This window comes from Melozone crissalis, unplaced genomic scaffold (genome assembly GCF_028551555.1).
Source record: "Melozone crissalis strain CALT ecotype California unplaced genomic scaffold, PUWL_Pcris_2 ptg000036l_1, whole genome shotgun sequence".
In the NCBI taxonomy this organism is placed as follows: Eukaryota; Metazoa; Chordata; class Aves; order Passeriformes; family Passerellidae; genus Melozone; species Melozone crissalis.
The window spans coordinates 5,671,692-5,692,646 of record NW_026535814.1 but is presented as its reverse complement, the minus strand read 5'-3'; the positions used below and the strand labels follow the sequence as shown (position 1 = coordinate 5,692,646).

The window sequence follows — 20,955 nt, the reverse complement described above, 5'->3', positions numbered from 1 at the left end:
TGATTTTCAGAAGCAGACGAACTACAGTATTCACTTCTGCACCACTATTCAAAGGTTTGAAAGTACTTACAGTTCACCATAGTGTAGGAAATACCTAGCAACTTATCTAAAATTCCCCACAAAAGAGACATCAATATAAATGTAGATGCTTTGCAAAGAAATAACAATCCTTCCTCATATCAGTGGCTTACAGGAAACAAAAACCATATTGCAGAGCATGAGTTTTTTCCTTCCTCATAGATCTTTGCAGATATGCAGCAGAAATATTCAGTTTCACCCATCAACACTGAACAATATGGTTGTGCTACTCCAAATGCCTGGAAAGGCATTTTAGGGTGAAAAGCTCTTACACAAAGCAACATAAAATGTCTGCTCAAAATTCATTTGTGAATTTTCACAATTCATGTGTGTATTTATTGTAGACAAGCACAGTAGCAGGTAACAGAACAAAATAAATAAGAGAACAAATTATAAATTCAGACTCAATGTTTGCAAAACTCGCAACTAATGTACACAGGACTTAATTTACTGGAAGCTGATAATGTCTAAAACGTCTCAGAAGAATCATAGTGGCATCTGTGAGAAGTACTTTTGAAAGAGAGACTATGACTTTTAAGTTCTTTTGAGACAGCTGAAAACATATTAGAATTTTCAAAAATATATTTTTTAAATGTTGGAAGAGGAAGTTTCTTGGAAATTTATAGAATATTCCACTTAACAAGAAAACAGATAATTTCTCTGAAGACTAAGAAATTAAATCCTAAAAGGCACTGCTGTGCAGCATACCAGAAATACTGAAAATATAATAATATTTTCCCCAGACATGGAGTAGGAAATATCTTTGGCCACTGTGGTGCTCGTGGAAAGTATTTCAATGACAACCATGGTAGTTTGGAGATTTAAAGACATATGAACATTCTTCCAAAGAGTTTTGGAGTCCTTCTCAACAGCTTTCCTCTTAGGCAGGTGCCTCAACCAGTTGCTTTTGACACTTTCAAACTGGACATTTCAAAGTTAAACAACATCTTCTAGCAGAGTCAAATGACAAGAGTTACCCAGTACTGTTGTCAAAGTAAAACCTCTTGTCTGATCGATTCTTTTCAAGCTCCATCATTGAAGATACAGGCGTGTAGCGCTCCACCTTGTTTGACAGAGCAGATGATCGCCTTTGAAAGGTTTCCAACACTATAAGAAAATCTGTCTTTGGTTGGTAACAAAGACCAACACGTATCCAGTCATTCCTAAAACCAATATAAAATGTATGAGTCCTCACAGGAACAGTTTAGGTGTCAATACAGAGCAAAGAGATCATTCCAAAAAAAAAGAAACAGGAACACAAAAAACTCTTAAACCCTCAACCAGATGACCAAATTTGCACAGCCTTTCATTAAACATTTTAGTAACTGATTGTCTCAGGATATATTTGATTATATACTTCAGAGATGTTTAATAAGTTCATCTGCCAACAAAATCAAGTATGATAAGCTATTCAAGTGCAATTCTGCTCGACTTCACTATTGGTACATCATCCTCTCCAAAGGCTTTTCCTTAAAGACACTGTACTGGACAAGTGTTTAACTTCAGATGCAGATCTGTAGTTTAATCCCATACTTTTGTATTTGTAACTATGAAAAAAAATAAAAAAGAAACCAAACCCAACCTCTGGTCTTCCAGATGACTGCAAACTCATGCAAAATAATTTTGCAGGACATAACTTCAGTATTGCCTTATGGATCAAAGCCACAAAAGAAAATAAACATACTTGTTGAAATTAATGAGATACAGATAGGTGACATTTGGAGCTTTTCCATTCCAATGTATTGTATAGCCCTTTTGGAGCATCACCACCGGCTGGTACTGCTGAAAGGCAGCTGCTCTCTGATTAATACCTCGAAGAACCATGGGATTGGCTGGATACTCATCTCGGACAATAGTCATGGATAGATTCTGTCCATTCCAGGTTTGGACAAAAACCTATATGACATTTAAGAGGGTGAAAATAGGAATATTTGATCTCTTTTGCAAAACAAAACGAAATTGTGAAGCACGAACAGGACATTATTAACTAAAATTCTGCAATTTGATGTTCTGACATATAATGCACAAATCCGTCCTTAATAAAAGTCTTATTTAAAAAAACTATTATAGATTTTTCCCACCTTACAGACAAAAAAGGGCATGAATGAGAAAAAAAAATCAGCTATAACATCTGGCCACACAGAGCAGGAACCAGAATGGGAACCTGTAAGACTCATATTCAGAAGGTGTTATTTAACATCTCTAGAAAACAAAACAACAAAACAACCCCTTAAAATCTACTCTGGGAAAAAAAGCAGACAGCATTTGTGTGGAAGAAGACATCTTCAACAAAGATGTTTTAGCAGATACAGCTGCAACACAGAATTCTTGGCAAACATATTTAGTTTTATCTTGCAGCTTCTGATACTGTACCCTCAGTCTGCTGAGAGGAAGCATGATGTATACACAACTGGCTCAAAAGTGTGATATGTATAGAAGTATCTTTAAAAGTCAAAAAATCCAAAGATTTTTGAAATCCAAAGACAGGTAATTTTTTTATTTGTTACACTACCTGACTCCACAAGTAGTTCATACTATACATTTGCCCCAAACAGAAAGCCAAAAGTACTAGCCTGTGCATAGCTCCCACTGCAAACCACTCCACTCCATTCTGTCATGTTAACGCATTTGGGGTGTTGAATCAAGTAATTATCCATTCGGCCCACATAGGTATCCCTGTAGTCAGTCACTGAGCCATCTAGATCATGAAATATTGAGTTCTTGTCACCATCCAGATCTCCTTCTTCAAACCAGGGACCAGGCTTCCCAAAGAAGGCTTTCAAAGAAACCTGACAACAACCAGAAGTTTTTGTTTTTCCAGATGCTGAAACACAGACTTATATTTGCACATGTGCAGAAACATGGGAATTTGACAAAGCTGATTAAAAACTTTACAGCAAGGATAGCAGAATCTCGCAAAGCAGACGTGCTTGGTTTTACTAATAGGCTCAAGCCAGCTCTTGCTTCTGAACAGTGTTAATATTTGCTGCAGAAAATAAACTACTAAGGATGTATACCAAACCTTAAAAATCTTATAAAAAATTCTTTTCAACTTTACCACAAGCCATGAATCATTTAGTGCAACGTATCCTACATCTCTTTTGGTATTGGATTTTTTGGTCAGGAGACAAAGGAGATGTGACCTCCAGCCAGGAAATAAACTCTGAAGTAGGTAATGCGTAGAAAGGATGACATACAACTCTTGTTTGTGTATGTTAAATACAAGAAAAGAAAACCATTTGCAAGACTTCAGGTAAACTTGTAGTAAACTTACATTTGGACCAAACTTCACAAGAGAAATGTTATTTTTTGGAGTCATCTGCCATGGATTTTTCATCAGGAATCCAACTGCACTGGTAAATCTGTCTGGAGTTGGCACGAAGTTTTTAAATGTGCACTTAGTAAGGTGAATAGGTCCATCATAAATCTGAAAGCCTCTGATTGGAAATGTCCTGTTGATGCAAGCAAATATTTATACCATCCTGTAACAAAATTCATGGTACACTTGAATCTGTGTCAAATACATCTCTTCTCAGAAATCAATAAAGTAACAATTACAGAACAACTCGCAAGATAGAATTTAGCAAAGGAAGTATGGTTTCTGCATTTCTCTAATGAGTCAAAAAATCCCCTACTCCTAAATTTTCCCGTTAGCGGAGCTATCACTCTCCATGTGCAAATGTACCCCTTTTTCAACATGAGAAATATAGCAGAAAAATAATACCTCCTGCTCTTTGATTGATCATGATAACTGGAAGTGACTGCAGACTGGAAGAAAGCAAATGTCATTTCTAACTTGAGAAAGGAGCACACAGAGAATGGTAGGCTGGTAAGGCTTAACTTGACCCCAGGAAGATGGTGGAGCAGCTAATCCTAGAAACCACTTCCACATGCCTGGAGGACTGGAAAGTCATCAGGAATAATCAGCATGAATTCACCAAGGAGAAGCTGATAAACTTTTGTGATGAAATGACTGGCCTGGTAGAGCAGTGGGAGAGCAGAGGAGAGGGTCTACCAAAAGTGCAGTAATACTTTTGACACTGTGTCCCATACGATCCTCATGAGTATGGGCAGAATGAGAGGACAAATGTCTGGGCCCAGGAAGTGATGGCATAAAGTCTGCCTGGTGACCAATAATGGGTGATGTACCCCAGGGGTCAATATTGAGTCCAGTCTTGCTCATTATTTTCATTAGTCATCTGGATGATTAGGCCAAGTACAGTCTATGGGCCAAGCTTGCAGAGGGCACAACACAGAGGGAAGCAGCTGATGCAGCAGAGCGTTGTGCTACCACCCAGACAGACCGTGATAGGCTGGACAAATGGGTGGATGGGAACCTCATGAAGTTTAACATGGGAAAATGCAAGGTCTTGCACATTGAGAGCAACAACTCCTTGTGCCAGTGAAAAGGACCTATGGGTCCTAGAGGAAGCAAAACTAACCATAAGCCAAACAATATGCCCTTGCCACCAAGAGGCAAAAAGTATCCAGGGCTGCACTGTGAGAAGTGTTATCAGCACACTGAGGGAAGTGATGCTTCCCATTTTTTCAGGACTGGTGAAACAACAATGTGGAGTGCTTGTCCCCAGTACAAGGCAGATATGGAGATACTGAAAAGTGCAGCAAAGGGCACAAAGATGATTAAGTCCATGGAGCATCTCTCATGGGAAGAAACACTAGGAGACATGCTCAGCCTGGAGCAGAAAAGCCTCAGGCAGTAATCTCAATCTTCTGAAGGGAGGGTGCAAAGAAGATGGAGCCAGGGTATTCCCAGTGACAAGACCAGAAGCAATGTGCACAAGATGAAAAATAAGATGTCCCTACTAAACAACAAGAGAAACCTTTCACTGAGTGACTGATCACTGGCACAGATTGCCCAGGAAATTTATGAAGAATCCACCCTTGGAAATATAGTAAAGACACCTGAACATTGTCCTGGAACCTGAGCCCTAGGTGACAGTTCTTGAGCATGGGAGTTGGACAAGAGGACCTCCAGAGGCCCCATCCAGCCTCAGTTGTTAGGTGATTCCACTGAACAAGACTGAATACCTCATATCACCACCACATTAACTTCCCCTCTTTAAATGGCTGAACAGCAAAAAACTATGGTGGCTGAGGGCCATGTCACCCTTTGTCCTACTTGGCCAAGGATATGTGGGGACAGAAACTGGAGCCATGTGGGCACAGCCAATACATTGCTACTTGATACCTTCTGACATCACAGCTGTGAAGTGGGGGAAAGGGACTGTCTCTCATTTTCTGAAGGGAGAGCATTCCTTTTTCTGGGGAAGCAGTGGGGTAACACCAGTCCTGGCCAGAGGATTTGTCCACCAGGAGAACATTTGGGGTGCTGATGGTCTCTTGGCCATCTTGTTCTTCATCTTGAGGGCTACCCAGTGCCAGGTTGAGTGGTGAGCATTTTTGCTTTTTTTTTCACATAAATCACCTTTGTTTTGTATACTTTTGTTATTAATATTGTTGCTATTATTGTTAATATTAATTAATCTCATTGTTTCCAGTACACTGTTCTTGCATCAGCTTGAGATCTCTGTCTTTTGTCTTTCTCACCTGAGAAGCTGGGCAAAGGGAAGTGGCTACATGGGGCTCAATTTCCAGCTGGGCTTAAACCAAAACAATCTTCTTTCTAATTCTGTGGCAAGGGTAGGACTTGGTATTATGTTAAACAAGCACCAGTGCAAGTCAAAGAGAAAAGAGAAGGATCATGGTCACAGACAGTGATTTGTCACAGACAAACTGCAGTCTCTAGTCCCAAGCTGACCTTTGAAATCCTCTTACCTGAAAGCTCTCTTCTAGACTCAAATACTATTTAAGTCTAAGGTTCAATTTAAGTAGGATAACTTAAATTTCTACAGAATAGTAACCTGTGAAAGCATCAGATGAACCTGCTTCAGTAAAAGGGTGAAAGTGACTATCCTGCACACATAGCATTAAAAAGAAAGAGAGCATCACTTTCAATGGAGTCTTAATCTCTGACAGCTCAACCAAGAAGGGTCTTTACATCTGATACAGCAATTTTTTCTTGTATTTCTACTTCCTTCATTCTTGACATACTTACCGATTTCTAGGCAGCGTGCGTGTCTTGTTGTCTATTCCTCCAGTTCCCACATATTTATTTTGTCCACCTTGAAACCCATAATTCTTGCTCTCACCTATGAACAGCGACTCTGATACCTCCTGGCTGGCACCTTCATCATTTGGGAAGCTCCCATCACTATCAAAGCACATCAAAGACAAATTTTTAGCCAAGACTCTCCAGCTTGGTATAATATATACCAAGCCATAACACCACTGTTTACTTCTGTAACAGCCCTCCTCAAGCAAAGCAGTATAGACTTCATGGACAATACACAAAACAAGAGATTTAATCATTAACATTAATAGAGGCTAACTCACTGAAATGTTCAGCAGATCCAAACATTAAAATTTCTAACTCCCTTTGTAGCAGAGCATCTTTTTATTTACAGCTCACTTTTCCAGTCCTAGAACTAGTTTTTCATAATCTCAACAACAGTAATTTCAGTTCACTACCTAAGTTTCTTGATATTCTTCATTAGAAAGATACTCAACCCCTGTAAATGCTCACTCTCCTTTCTTTTCCATTACACACTTTCAGCTGTTCAGGAGGAAAAAAATGCCACCTAAGGAATCATACACTACCAAGAATATCTCGATAAATATAGCTTTCTGGTAAAGGGGCAACAAGCGGTGGTGTAAACCAAGCACAGGCTGAACTAAAGCAGAAACTTTGGCAGCTGTGCCAGTTTACAGCCTCTATAACATCATCTGTATGACTGGAAATATAACCAGGCCCCAAACAAAAACTGCAGCCTTATGAAAGCATACCTAATAATTTTAATACATATATGTAGATTTTCTAAGCTTCTATGCAAGGGAATACAGAAATTATCAAAAAAGTACTCACCTCGCAAATGTCAAACCTATTCCATTGTCTGCAAACCTACAAGAAAGTCCAAAACATCAGTTGTTTCTTCTGAATTATCCTACAATTGGTTAATATAAGAGCACATCCTGCTATGCAATGAAAAAAGCTTCAATTTTTCTATTAATGAAACGTATAACCACTGCACAGTTAACTTTTCTAAAAGCATTCTTGTTAAAAAGTAGTAAAATAATTTTCTACACATTTTAAACAGGATTTGAGAGCTTCAGGAAGACAACAGAAATCCCAGTCTGAATTTTCTGTCTCTACCAACTCTCAGGCTTCTTTTTACTACAGCTGTTTATTATGCTGTTTAAGGCAGGTTCTCATCTAATCACATATAAACTTGCATATTTGAAGTAGTGGGATGGTATGAGATCTGGTCATGCTGAGAAGTACCTAAAGTTAATCATCAATCCTCTCCTATAACCTTGTTGTAATGTACTTTCATAGACAAAGTCTCAGAGAAAACAGCATGCAGCTATTTGCTTCCAAATACCTACCCAGAGTTCTGAATGAGGATATCCCCTCCCCTGACCCAGGCTCCATGATCATTGTTTTTGAAAGATATTAATCTGTCAATCAGGGCAGCAACTCGGGGCTTTTCAGGGTCTGCGTCTTGATGAGGTCGGAACCTGGAAGAGATAAACACTTAGTACAAATAAACTTTTTATCTCACATGTGCCATATATGCTGTGCTGAGTGAACCTGAAAAACAAACAATCATCTGATGGGCAAATTTCACTCTGCTTAATGTTTGGAATGAAAGAAGCTAAAAGCAGGTACATCTCTGGTCTTCACTAGTACTAGAAAAGCATCTGGGGTACCACAAAGCAGGAAAGTGAAACATCTCTTTTCCAGTAATTCTAACAGGCTTAGTCTCTCTAAGTTTCTTTAGCTGTCTTTAGCCTTCCTTTATCCCCCTTTTCTTTCTGCCCTCCCTACTTGTAGTGAAGCATTAATGTGAAAGTTTGATGAAGGGAATAATAAACTCCTTGGAAGGACACACAGGGCTGACACTGGTTATGCAAAAACAGCCTGGACATTTGATCCTTCAAATATTTCAAGCTTTTCTGACATGCAGCAGTGCTGCTTCTTTGGGCATGCCCGAGTTTTTTTTTCATTGTGTTGCTACCAAGATGGTCTTGTACAGTAAATTATGACTGGAATCTACTTTAAATAGTAGGAAGAAACAGTCTGATTAAGAACTGGTGGCATTTTCACTTGATTACCCCCAGGACGCCAGACAAAAAGTAATATATTTTAAAAAACTGCAAATAGGCATTTTGAGTGGGTAAAGATACCTATGTCTGTTATCCCAAACAACTGATACTCTTTTCTTGAGATTTGGATCTGCCCCTTCCCCATCCAAGGGAGAAATGAGAAGATAAGTAAATGCTAGGTATTGATAGACTCAGTCTTCTCAAACAACATTTAAATCTCTTCAGTCTGGTTCCATGTACAATGATAAGGGACCTCACATAGTTATGCAGCGTCTCATTCCTTTTCTTTCTGCTGTGAAACACAACCCCATTTCATGCACTGAGTTTCTTGCATCCTCAACGCACTACAAGCTCTCAGAGGGCATCTTGCCCCTCTCAAGTTCCTCTCAATTATCTGTTACGACTGAGGTAAACCGCAAGGGCTATATGGATTTTCTGCCAAAACAGGGAACTAGCAGGTTCATTTCCAAATTTTGAAGTATCATCAAAATTTGGAACCTTCCTCTTTGCATTTGTAGCAGTCATTTAACTGTCTTTGTCTCAAACACAGGTCAATTGACAATAAAGACTCTATGAACCATATTTTCCATGCTAATACTCAGTTAACACAATAAAATGTTGACAAATACAGCTATTCAATATTCATATAACCAGTATCCCAGGCTATTTTATTTGAAGTCCAGGACAAGACAAAGCAGGTACAGTATAACCTGGAACTTTCCTAGACTCTCCATTACCTTCTCTCACTTTGTAATCTGAAGAAAATGTGGTTGATTGTACCACCTCTGCAAAGAGCCTTCAGTAGAACTGTACTACCGAGCTATGACTTCCAAGTCTAAAAGGAACAGCAGAAACATTCAGCAGTAGGAAAGGTGCACTACTGAGTCCTTTTTCTAACAATTAGTTAAAACTCAGTTATAATTCAGAAGATTAGATTTTAAAGGAATATTTTCCTATCAGCAGCAATGCCAGAAAACATTTTAAGCACGGCAGTAGAGCATGTTTAAAATGGTGTCCTCTACGAGGACAGAAACTGTCCTGAGCAAAAGCTCAGAAGAAACCCAAATCCTTTAACAGATACCATCTCTGTTGTTCCCAAAACAGATTAATAAATGAAGGAAAAGAATACATATGAACTTACTGCCTGGTTATAATTTATAAATTATTTTATTGTTTTAAAAGAATTTTTCCCCATTGGATATAAGAGTAGTCTCAAAACTTTGACATTTTTCACTCACTTGAAAGAAAATATCCTTTACCTTGCATTGTTGTCCAAAGAGAGATATTCCCTGGGATCATCAGCACTAGCATTAGTTGTTTTAACACCCTTATCAATGAACAAACCAGCCTGAAATAAGCAAGAAAAGAAAATTCATAATACCCAAAATTTAGGATAGAACAGAACTGAAACTTTAAAAATTTAGGCATTGCATTCTATACACATATTAGAAACTCTTAGATCTTTCCATTTGGCTTAAATTGGCATATTGTCTAATGAAAAACAAGCTAATTAATATAATAAACCAGTCAATGCTAAAATGATATGTGAAGAAATCCTTTGTGTTTCACTTTAAAACTAAACTACCTTTACCATAAAAGATATGCTGTAACAAGCTTGAATAATCCAGTATGAAGAAAATTACTTGAGAAAATAAAAGTGTGAGGAAGCATTTGTGCTCTTTCACTTGAATTATTTACAAATACCTGTGACTGACTACTTTCACCTCTGATCCAAATCAGGATTACAACTGAGTGTTATACACAAACACATTCTCAGACCTGCTAGTGGAGCTCTCCTTCAACATGGAACTTGAGCACACAAATTGCTACCCTTTTTTAAAGATGATAATAGCTGTACAGGTGAAAATCTTTTCTTCACAATGCACTTTTATATTCAGCATGTTCTAATTCCAATCTGAATAAAATGCCCTACATTCCCAAAAACATTATTAACACAACTTATATCAAACACCGCATTTCTTAGTATCCCAGACAACTGTAAGGCAAAATCAGTTTCACTTGGCAAAAAAAAAAAAAAATTCAATAATGATTTTATGAGGTTTCAATTGTTAAACTACAAGAATCTCATGCAGCAAACAAACACAATTAATTATTTAGAGTTAGGTGGCTTTGTAAATGTCATTATATTTATACACACACAGAAACTAGATTCCAAATCAAATACTTTAAGGATTTCAGCTGAAGTGAAACTTTAGCTAGATGTGTAAATGGTTTAAAAGTCATACTAACTGAACACTCCTCAATGACTGGAGGCTGAGAACTTCATAAGAAAACTGTTGCAAATAAGTGAGCTCCTGAAGGCAATATTAAACCCTAATCTCTAGCCAAGATTGCGTCACCATGTGCAAGCACCTTAGACTCAGAAAAATAAACTGTAGCAACTCCAGCAAGCTATTAGATGAATCACTGCTATAATAAACTTGATTCTTTGAGGGTCAGCTTTCTTCCGAGTAGGAAACAAAGCTGTAAACAGTAGCATCTGAAATGCTACTTCTGAAAAAAGTACTTTATTAGAAAGATTAATTTATTTTAGTTGTTTGTATCTTATTAGGCTCTGAAGTACTGAATATCCAAAATGCAACTAAAAATTATACCCATGGTGATTATACATTGATTTTGTGCTGTGTTTGAACTCCACTGTAGAACAATCTCCTACCCAGCTTAAAATGCAAACAGACAGGTTGTAATATAGAATACTGAGAGATAAAAACTTCACCTGTTTTTAAATAACATACTACATTACCTTAAAATTAGAATGAACCCTGTTGTTATAGAAGATTCCTAGGGGTGTAAGCTCTGATTTGGTTTCGATGGCTAGACTATGAGAATCTCCTGTAGCAACCCTGTGGAACAAATACCATATTCCTGCATCCTGCAAGTAATGAGAGAATAATTTTACTTATAAGTGATTCTGATACTATTACTGGTGCTGATATGTATTTTAAAATAAAGACTCCAAACAAAAATTTAACCAGTGAAAATGTGAGATTTTGCAAATAAGGCTACATTCTTGTGGACAGTATCAACTAAAAAGTGTTTTGCTTCTTAGTGAACCATTCAACACCACATTTTTAAGATGTTTTAATATTTCAAAGTAGAAAAGTGTTCAAATTAATGTAACTTCTGCATTTCAGTTATGCCATCCCACACACTAGATTTTCCTTTACTAGTAGATATTACTACTCACAGTAAGATACTCAAAATCATTTCTCCTATCTTTACTCTTTCAGTCTGTTAAGGTTGGTTCATCTCTGCTCCCATCAAAATTTAAATGGCACAGCCAAAAAACACCTCAAGAGCTTTCAGTAGACAGAAAAAAAAAGCACATCAAGAAATCTGGCCAGTTCGGGGCACTGTGCCAATGACATGCAGTAATAATTTTAGTATCTGTTCCTTTTCTCTACTTGTTTAATATCTCTGCTCTTACATAAACTGTATTTATTTGCTAAATGAAACCCACAAAACTTCCCTCTCAACTACATCTGCGATTGCAAGAGGTGGCATCAGGACAACATCTGCACTGGAGACATCTACTGACATCAAAACTTTGGCCTGACCATAGGCCGTGTGCCCCCCAAAAAAAAGAAGAATCACCCCACAAGGCACATTAAAGAATTAAATGGTAGCTAAAGAGACTTTGGGTGCTCCATCTCATGAAAAACAGTCATCAACCTTTTCAAGAATCATGGATAAAGACAATCCACCCCGGCTTAAAAGATTTCATGCATTTCACTCCAAGAATATAATAATTTTCCAATGAGTGCTGGAAATTCTACTTTACAGAAATGTTCCCATCCCAGTGTGTAATGATGACACACTGACATTTGTGGTGATTAACCATTACAAAGCAAATATGGATGTTCCATTAATAAAAATACCAAAATCTTACCTCATATATAATTAAGTACAGCTCCGTGTTTGGCAGGCTCAAATTTTACCCAAAACACCCCCTGATGCTTGAAAATAGATAAACTTAAAAGCTTGTTAAGCCTCTGCAGGCATTCAGAAATACAAAAAAGGTTGGGTTTTTTTCCTCTTCTCTCTCATACACACCAAAACATCTACTGCCTGTAGAGCCTTTCAATAGGTTTCACTGCATAATTAAAGATCTTGGGGAGGAATGGAACTATTTGGCTATGAATTGCTCTAGTTTATACCAGAAAAAGTTCCATATTGCAGAGTCTGTATGAACACAGTTGAATTATTCTATTTCTGAAACAATAAGCTGTGGTCCCTTTATACTAATGTGTTTACATCCATGTAAGGGATGTACATCAGAGTGGTTGAACTTTGTAAGACACAAATGCGTGCTCCAGTCAGGCACATCTTTGCTAACTAAAGCAAGGAATATCTACTGGGATGAGCTACACAGGCAGAGAACGACTTTACAGGACTTAAGCACCAGATAGAGAAGCAAATAAAAGCTGTTTAACTCAGACTGCAAAGCCTAAACTAGGTATATTACACAAAGCAGGCAAAATAGAAAGACATTGTGTTGGACAAAAAAGAACTGGTTTAATCTGAGAGGTGAGTCCAGATCCCTTCTAGTGATAGACAGTCAAAAAACCAAACAGAAGCAAACCCACCACAATAAAAGCAACAAGAATTAGACCACACAAAAAACTGAACAAAATTTTCTGACTTTTTATTACTCCAGATATTTAAATTCAGCTAAGTATTTTGAATCCTATTCTATTTACTAATAACAGTTACCTGCTAATAAATAAATCATTTACTTATATAAATGTTATCATTTATAGATAAATGTTATCTGTGGCCAAAAACACACAGGCTCATATTCTTCCAACACCAGAGCCTTTGCAACAACAACCAACAGCCTTTCCCGTTTTCCATTCCCATTGATCGCTTCAGAAAAATCCAGTTAAAAACCTTACATTTCTCAGCCTCTCATACAATATAGAACAGGCTCCAGCACCCTCCTCCACAGCATGTACAGTTCTTTATATCACGGGCAGCTATGAGAAGATTATTTGCACTAATATAAGGTTCAGAACAAGCAAAAGCCTATCAGCAGTCACTGGCTGAAAACAATTGCCTAACCACAGACAGAAAAGAAGCATTTTAGCTGCTTCTTACACAATGAACACCTTTTTGTAGCAATTTTTCCTTTCAGTCAATACAGATCTTGCAGAGCTGTCACTAAACTCATGACAACCTACAGAAAATACAGAAGACTTAATATGAAATGTACCAGTTCTGTGAAAATAAAAGGATTTTTACACAGACACTACTACATTTCTACATTGACACTACTGTCAGGTCTATTAAATACAGAAGACAAGATCTCCTCTGTTGCAGCCACAACAGATTTTTGGTGTCATATAAATGCACACCTAGAAATACCCTGCATTTTCAATGGCAATATGATGCCAAACATAAAAAGATAAAAAGATGCATATATATATATAAATATATGTATATCTGGCAGTGTAAATTTTACAGATTTTACAAATGCCAGTGACATCAGTAGTTTGTCATGAATTACACCCATATGCCTTACCTGTGACCCTGCTGCTGCATTATTTATAAGATGATTGTTGGGGTGAGAAATCCAGAATGTTGAAACGGCCCTGAAATATTATTTAGAAACTAGTTAATAAAGAAGACCTCTATCTCCAACAGAATTATCTTCCCTTTTTAACATTTTCATAAACAAGTAAATCAATGAAGTAACTACTTCACAGTCAAAATACAAATCACAAAACTTCCACATCTAGAAGTCAAAAATACCTTTTTTTTAGTTCAGTGCACAGTATTGTATTTTAATGTTGTACAGTTATCCCATGCAATTATAAACTGTTTTAAGAAGCTTTCACAAGGAACAAGTAGCATTCAGAAAAAATAGTGGTGACAACTTCAGAATATGCATTTATTTACGCAGTACTGAAGATGCTCAACAGACTTCTAAGGTCCTAAGTATCACAAGAAACAACAATGTTCTCATAAAATATTTTTTCTTTAATAGAAGTCTAAGTGTTATTTTTATTGCTGTTTTTAAACAGCAGTACTATATGAACTACATTCATTAAATTATAGATTAAAATGTTTCCACCTGTACTTTGTCAAAAGATCATCATTACTTTAACTGCTGCAGCTGGCTGGGTTTTACTTTTTCATCATGACATACTCACATGCAGTCTGTGGCTGGCACTGGGACATAACTTCCATATACCTTATCCCTAATCCCAATACACATGCTGCTGTTTCTGTCTGTAGGTAGAAGAGTGCCTGGTTTTGTGACTAGCCCAAGGTTGTGGAACAAAGTATTCCTCTGCTCAATGCCATCTTCCATGAAGAAACAGTGACCTAGTGTGTCATAGCCGATGGTGTCCTTTATCTGTAGAAATACAAGTTCATTATGTCAGTAGTAACAGCATTTACTGAGATTTATTTGACAAATACCATCTAGTTTTACTATCTTGGCACAGATGCAGAGTAAAGTGTCAGTATCAGCAGCTCAGATGATTCAAGTACATAGTTTTATTCATCCCTTACACAGTGCTGTCTGGAGAGTTTAGCTGCCTTGCAGCTGTTTTACAGTTAGCTGCTGTAAGAATCTCAAAAAGCCAGAATGATGAGAACAGTTAAATTACTATTTGTAGTAATTTATTTATCCACTGAAATAAGAAAATCATTGCTGAGCATTGAATTTGCATAAGGGATGGGATTATTTTGACATCTAAATGCTCTTTATAATATTTATTCCAACCTAATAGATTTTACTCTCTGTGCACCTACCAGCAAGCCATTAGTTGCATGAACATTCACACATCTAGAAAAACAGTGATGAATGGAAAGACCTTCCAGATAAGTTTTAAAAATATATCCTCCTTTTTCATCCACATCCCCACAAAGGTGAAAGTGAACAGGATAACTTCCAATCTGCTGCTGGCCCATTTGCTTCAATTCCACATAGGAAAGGTGAACAGATGTAAAATTCTTCAAAATCTAAAAAGAAATAAGTCCAGAGGGAAAAACCAATTTGCTTTTTAATCAATGGAAATTTTAAGTTAATACATCATCTACCCCAGATGTACAAAAGATAGATTTATTGTGTTGGCCTGTAGCAACTTCATACAAGTTATAACAAACATTACTGTCTTGCTCTACAAGAAGCCTTATAAAACTGTATCCTTCATATATGATTTCAAATTTTAAATCTCCATGAGGCTACAACAGAGGAATTTTCACCAGATATATTGCCAAATTACTGTTCAGTCTTTACCAGGTGTCAGATTAAATATTCTTCCATGTACTGTCCAACCAAAGAGAAGTCACCCACATCTGGATGTGTCAGTAAAGAAGGTGGCCCAGCATGGTCCATCTGGGACAGCCTTAGCTGAATAAAACCCACAGAATTATGCAGATTCAAGGGAACCTGTTGAGATACCTAGCCCAGTTAAAAGCTTGGTCAGCTTCATAAGACAGTGCTCAGAGAACACCTCCAGTCACAGAGATGCTCATGAAACTCTTTCATTTTCCAGTATGTGAGCATTATTTGCCTTCTTTAAGCCTGGTCCCATTGCCTCTTGTCCTCTTGCTGTGCACCTCCAAGAACTGCTGTAGCCACACTAAACCCTCACCAGTACCTGAAGACAGCAAGAAGATCTTTCCTCTCAACTCCCCATCACTCATCATCACACACTGCCACACCACATTTCCAGGACTCAGACCAGTGCATCTACATTTTCATTGCAATGAGAACCCAAAACTGGACACTGCACTCCAGAGAAATGTCTTTACTAAGGAATATATGAAATAATCCTCACAATCATAAAACTTCACAGTATTGTTCCTATATACAAAGTAAAGTCATAATGGGGTTGTAGCAGTAATGCAGGAAAGTATTTTCTTCCACCTAACCTGCTATGAAAGCATAAACCAAATGCAACAGCTAGCTAAACTGCAAGGAGCTAACCTGAGTTAAAACCAACCAAAAAAAAAACCAGAAACCAAACAAAAACAAACCCTACTTTGTTTTTTGCAACTTCATTTCATTAATTTAGCTGTACTGAGTATTTATCAAAAATATCCATTTTCATAGGGAAATCAGTATGGTTTTTTCCTCCTCCTCTAATTGAACCCTTAGGGTTTGCATACCTAACATATAGAGGGATGGTCAAAACCTGACCTTTTAGGCATCCTTAATCTCTAGTTCTTAACTACAGAGAAGCACCAAAACTACAAACCATTGCCTCTCCTCACTGCTACTAAGCCCCCTTTAGGCCACCAAACTAGTGACCAGTAGGAAATTCAGGGTGTTTAAAAGCTATTACATTTCTTAACATCTAGGATCTCACTGCTTGAGCATATAAGATTAGCATAAGCCAAAAATAATTTCAGTGCTGCAGTCTAGGTTTGGCAGCATACACTCGCTACTCAGTCTCCTGGGAACAATTTAACTTTGATGAGTCAAAATGTTTGTTTTCTTTTCTGCCTTCCAGACAACTGAATGTCTGCTTATTAACACTTCGGTCACACTTAGCAAGATTCGCAGCTTGTCATTATCTTCTTTCATTACATTATCTTGAACCCTTGATATCTGGGGTCCACCTAACTTCTTCCACAAAACAAAAGCTGCCACATAGTAAGAACGGGGCTTATTTTCTTTCCTACTATTATGACCACCACTATGAAATTAAAATCTGTATCCAAATACATTAGAAAGAGATTTAAACTGTGTTGACCACATAATGAACACAAATATATTTGCAATTAAAATTTGAGGCCTCAAGCTTCTCTAGCATCACTGAAGCACTGCTGCTCAAATCTTTAATCTAAAAATGTGATTGAATGCCAGTTTAAATACTAGTTTCTAGAACTCTCCTTTCTCTAAGGTTTTTTTATTCATAATACAAGAAATTTGAAGCAGTTTCCTTTATAGAGTCTTAGTACTTTCAGACTTTTAAGAAACTAAATATAAAACCCCATAGTACAAGTCAGTTTCTTCCCCCTCCATGCCTCTCTAGTGCTCAGGTTCAAATGGGAAAAGTGAATTAGGATTCAATGCTCATCACCTGGGGAGGTACAAAGGCAGTGAAAGGAAGGAAGGGAAATACCAGGGAGGTCAAGTTTTATTCTGTAATGTTATAGGATGCACATGCATGGATGTCACTTGTGCAATCCCTGACATACAATGTTACAGTACCTGCTGGATGTTTCTATAACAGTTTGAGCGTTATATCCCTTCATTTAATTTTGCAGATTTAATCTTGAGGAGTTAAATCTAATCTGGGTAAAGCTGAGAATGAAGTAATTTCCACAAAAAGCAACTGAATGAATTGATGCTCTTTAAGTTTTTAAATCCCTTGAAGTTAAACATTAATCTTTTTGTCCTTAATATGCCTCTTTATGACAGAAAGTTAATTTAAAATGTTTTTCAAACCTTGATATGTCCACCAAATGTATCGTAACTGAAGAACTGACACTCCTTTTCAAGATAGCAGGTATTTTCTGTCTCCCCCTTTATTAGGATGTTTCTTGTAAGAACTCCAACTTCTGCTCTCATGTCCACTCCATCAATTACTTCTCCAACATGAGGAAACTGAGGGTTTTCTGTCCAACAACAAATTCCGAAGGAGGAAAAAAAAAAAAAGAAAAAAAAAAGGCACCACTGATTAAAACCAGAATCATCTTACACAAATAAGAAAGATAACTGCAGCAACAAAACCTATGCATTCCTCTTCCTTAACATGCTGGTCTCTCTTAGCTTTTCTTATGGTAGATGTATTTTTCATTTTAATAAGAAATCAATCCTCAAAAAATATCAACATTTTATTTGCAAGTGCATCTTATAGTTTTGATCCAATAGTTTGTGAACAGAATGGGAAAAAAACAAAAAAGAGTTTATTAATCCAATGTATCAAACTTTTAGTGAAACACAGATGCAGACTTGCTTTAAAAGAAAAGAATATGCTGGCTGCTTAATCTTTCAAAGACAAATTAGGAACTGAAAGTGAAGCCAAAACACTGTTTGAAAATGTTGTATTGATCTCTTCCTACAAGAAAAAAGGACTTGCTTTCCTACCTGAATTTCCTCTTTATGTATCTTCAGAACAGCTACTTAAGAAAAAGGAAAATAGGGAAAAGAAGACAGTCTGGTTTTACACCTGTCTTCAAAAATCAATTTCTCACTGAAAGTAAGAAAATTATCTGGTTCTCTGTAAACCTTAAAAAATGCATTTATGCATTTATTGATACCCTGAACACATATTATCACTATCCCTCCTAAAAAAAACCTACCACAACATGAAGCAGAACTAAGAGTGACACCAACACTATATCTGCTTCTGAGGATTTAAAAAGACAAGAGACACCTCTTAAATGGGACTGCGCTCCTCTCCCTAAAGGCTTGCCTATTTTTTTTCCCTATATTTGACTAGAAACTCAAGAAATCAAGTGCAGAAAGAACAACCAGGGCTCCTACAATTTTTGTTTCCCTAATACAGAAAGGTAGAACCAGCAAAAAAACCTAGTAAAACAACACAAGAAATAATTTCAAAGGATTATGCGTTCATCAGCATGTCAAGTTTACCATTACAGAGAAAATTCATTCTTTGCGGAACAAATATGTAGAGTGGAATGTGGATTTTTTAGAACTGTACACATTACTATGACAAAGAAAACTACATTGAGGGTGGCAAAGAACCCCAAGTGGGAAAGTTGACTTTAAGTTCAACTCCTTTAATATCCTTTTAGTTAGGATTTACTTTCAAAAAAAAAAAAAAAGCCAAGGTTTTGTGTTTTACACTGCAACTTGTGAAAATGTGATTTTTTTAACCTTTAAAAGCAGCTGTTTTTTCACAGCACACGATTTCCAAGATGAGATAGAGTCCACACACACACTATTCAGTAGTGACAAGAAGCTTCTTAAACTTCATACTGCAACCTTACAGCTAAGTTTGCTCTTTAAAACACTGTGCCAATAAAACACACCACATGACACTTAAGAACAAAGCCCAGGAAATATCATATTCAATAGCACTAAGTTAGTTCTGCAGCTTCACTCAAACTGGTATTCTCTGATGGTGCAATCACATAAACGCGGATATGCTTTCCTCACACTTGAGATTTCTCAGTGTAGTACAACATACACGACCTGTGCTAACAAATGTGAGAGAAGGAAATTTCTCTGCCAGCTGGACAGCCAGATTGGCAGTCCCTTAAGGCAGAGGTGTACAGGGAAATCTGAGGGTGTTGACAGAGAACTTCCCAGTATGATGAAGAGCACTTTGAAGAAGAGGAAGTTGCACTGTGAAGAAATTAATGGGACAAAACCAGACTGAAAAGAGCACTCATGAGCTGCTGCAAACTAACACTGCAGAACAACACTTGTTAGTTTGTGCTAAGGACTGATGCTGCAGCCCACCAGGAGCGAGAAGGGAAGCTCCAGACCAGAAGCTGGAGACACCAGTGGGGAGGGTAGTACCATGGAGCAGGTGTGGAGCAGCAGAAGGAAAACACAGACGCCAGCATAGCTGCCAAGCCAGTCCCATGGGAGGCTCTTGTGATGTCAAGCAGAATGACTCAGATAATAAAAAGGAAATGGTCAACAACATGCATGACCATTTACTTGTGCATCACACCCAAAGGAAAAACAGATTGCAGCTACTCAGGGATATCCTGTGAGAGCAGAATCTTGGAAGGGCCACTTATTTTATAACCATTTTGTTGGGGAGATAGTAAAAACGAGACTGAGGGAAAGGAGAAAAAAAAAAGGTACAGGTTCAAAGATTGCAATTTTCTTTTTTCCTTCCTGTTTTCATTTCTACTTTTTTAGTAACAACAGAAAAAAATTATAATGATACCAGTTCAAAAGATGAGAATGACACTAAAGGCAAGAGAAACAAGAAATGACCACAACAGCTATTCAAGCATGTGAAAAGACAGAAAGGAGCCAAGGAAGGAAAACAAGTCTAACCCTACTGGAAAAAAAAAAAGATATTCAATAAGCCTGGGAAGAAATGTGAAAGAAAAGTTAGCATGGTGAGCTGTGAGGCAGACCTGACATACAGAGTCATTTTATAACAAGGAGAATTACACATCCGTGTATGTGGTAACAAAGCCATACAGTGATTCGAGAAAAGGCTGCTCTTTACGGCTGACACTGCAAGAGCCTGTCCAGCAGCAAACACATACTTCACACAGACCTTCAGGTGGTGACTGCTCTCATACCTTTGACTTTAACCTGATGCTTGGTGCACTCCGTGCAGGGAAGGAGGGTGAATTCCTCTGTCTGATACATAGAATAGTCTGTGCTCGCAACCACAATCCTGTCTCCAGGCTCCCAACTACTAACATCATCCACAAGGTTCAGTATTACTCCACCCACCGCTTCCACCTGGAAGCCTGATATTGGGACACCTAGTAAAAAATAAAAGAAAAGGAAACAAAGATTATACTCACCTTTATATTAAACAATTCCCAAGAAGATACTAACAAAATATATAAGAGATTTTGCAGGCCCCAAAGCCCTCTAAAGTACTGCTCCCCCCTCAAACATGCCAGTGTGAGATGTCTTTACAGCCTGCTTACTTATTAGATCTCAAACAAAACAAAGGGAAAACACAGAAACTAATGGTGACTGGAATAAACTATGATTTTTTTTTTCTTCAAAAAACCCTAGTATCTTATGGCAATAATTTGTAGGTC

The 20,955-nt window shown here is 37.4% G+C and overlaps 1 protein-coding gene across 1 annotated transcript in view; it reads right to left on the bottom strand.

Annotated features, from left to right (window-relative positions):
- CEMIP2 (cell migration inducing hyaluronidase 2) overlaps window positions 1-20,955 on the bottom strand; it is a 35,849-nt gene that overhangs the window by 4,508 nt on the left and 10,386 nt on the right. Inside the window, exons 5-18 of the mRNA XM_054283444.1 lie at window positions 20,479-20,667; window positions 17,690-17,859; window positions 15,043-15,252; window positions 14,436-14,641; window positions 13,805-13,874; window positions 11,027-11,155; window positions 9,522-9,610; window positions 7,543-7,674; window positions 7,022-7,057; window positions 6,155-6,310; window positions 3,353-3,530; window positions 2,652-2,867; window positions 1,763-1,974; window positions 1,056-1,241 (exon numbers count right to left, since the gene is read on the bottom strand). Of these exons, the coding sequence (XP_054139419.1) occupies window positions 1,056-1,241; window positions 1,763-1,974; window positions 2,652-2,867; window positions 3,353-3,530; window positions 6,155-6,310; window positions 7,022-7,057; window positions 7,543-7,674; window positions 9,522-9,610; window positions 11,027-11,155; window positions 13,805-13,874; window positions 14,436-14,641; window positions 15,043-15,252; window positions 17,690-17,859; window positions 20,479-20,667 (2,179 nt within the window). The remainder of the gene's footprint in view (window positions 1-1,055; window positions 1,242-1,762; window positions 1,975-2,651; window positions 2,868-3,352; window positions 3,531-6,154; window positions 6,311-7,021; window positions 7,058-7,542; window positions 7,675-9,521; window positions 9,611-11,026; window positions 11,156-13,804; window positions 13,875-14,435; window positions 14,642-15,042; window positions 15,253-17,689; window positions 17,860-20,478; window positions 20,668-20,955) is intronic.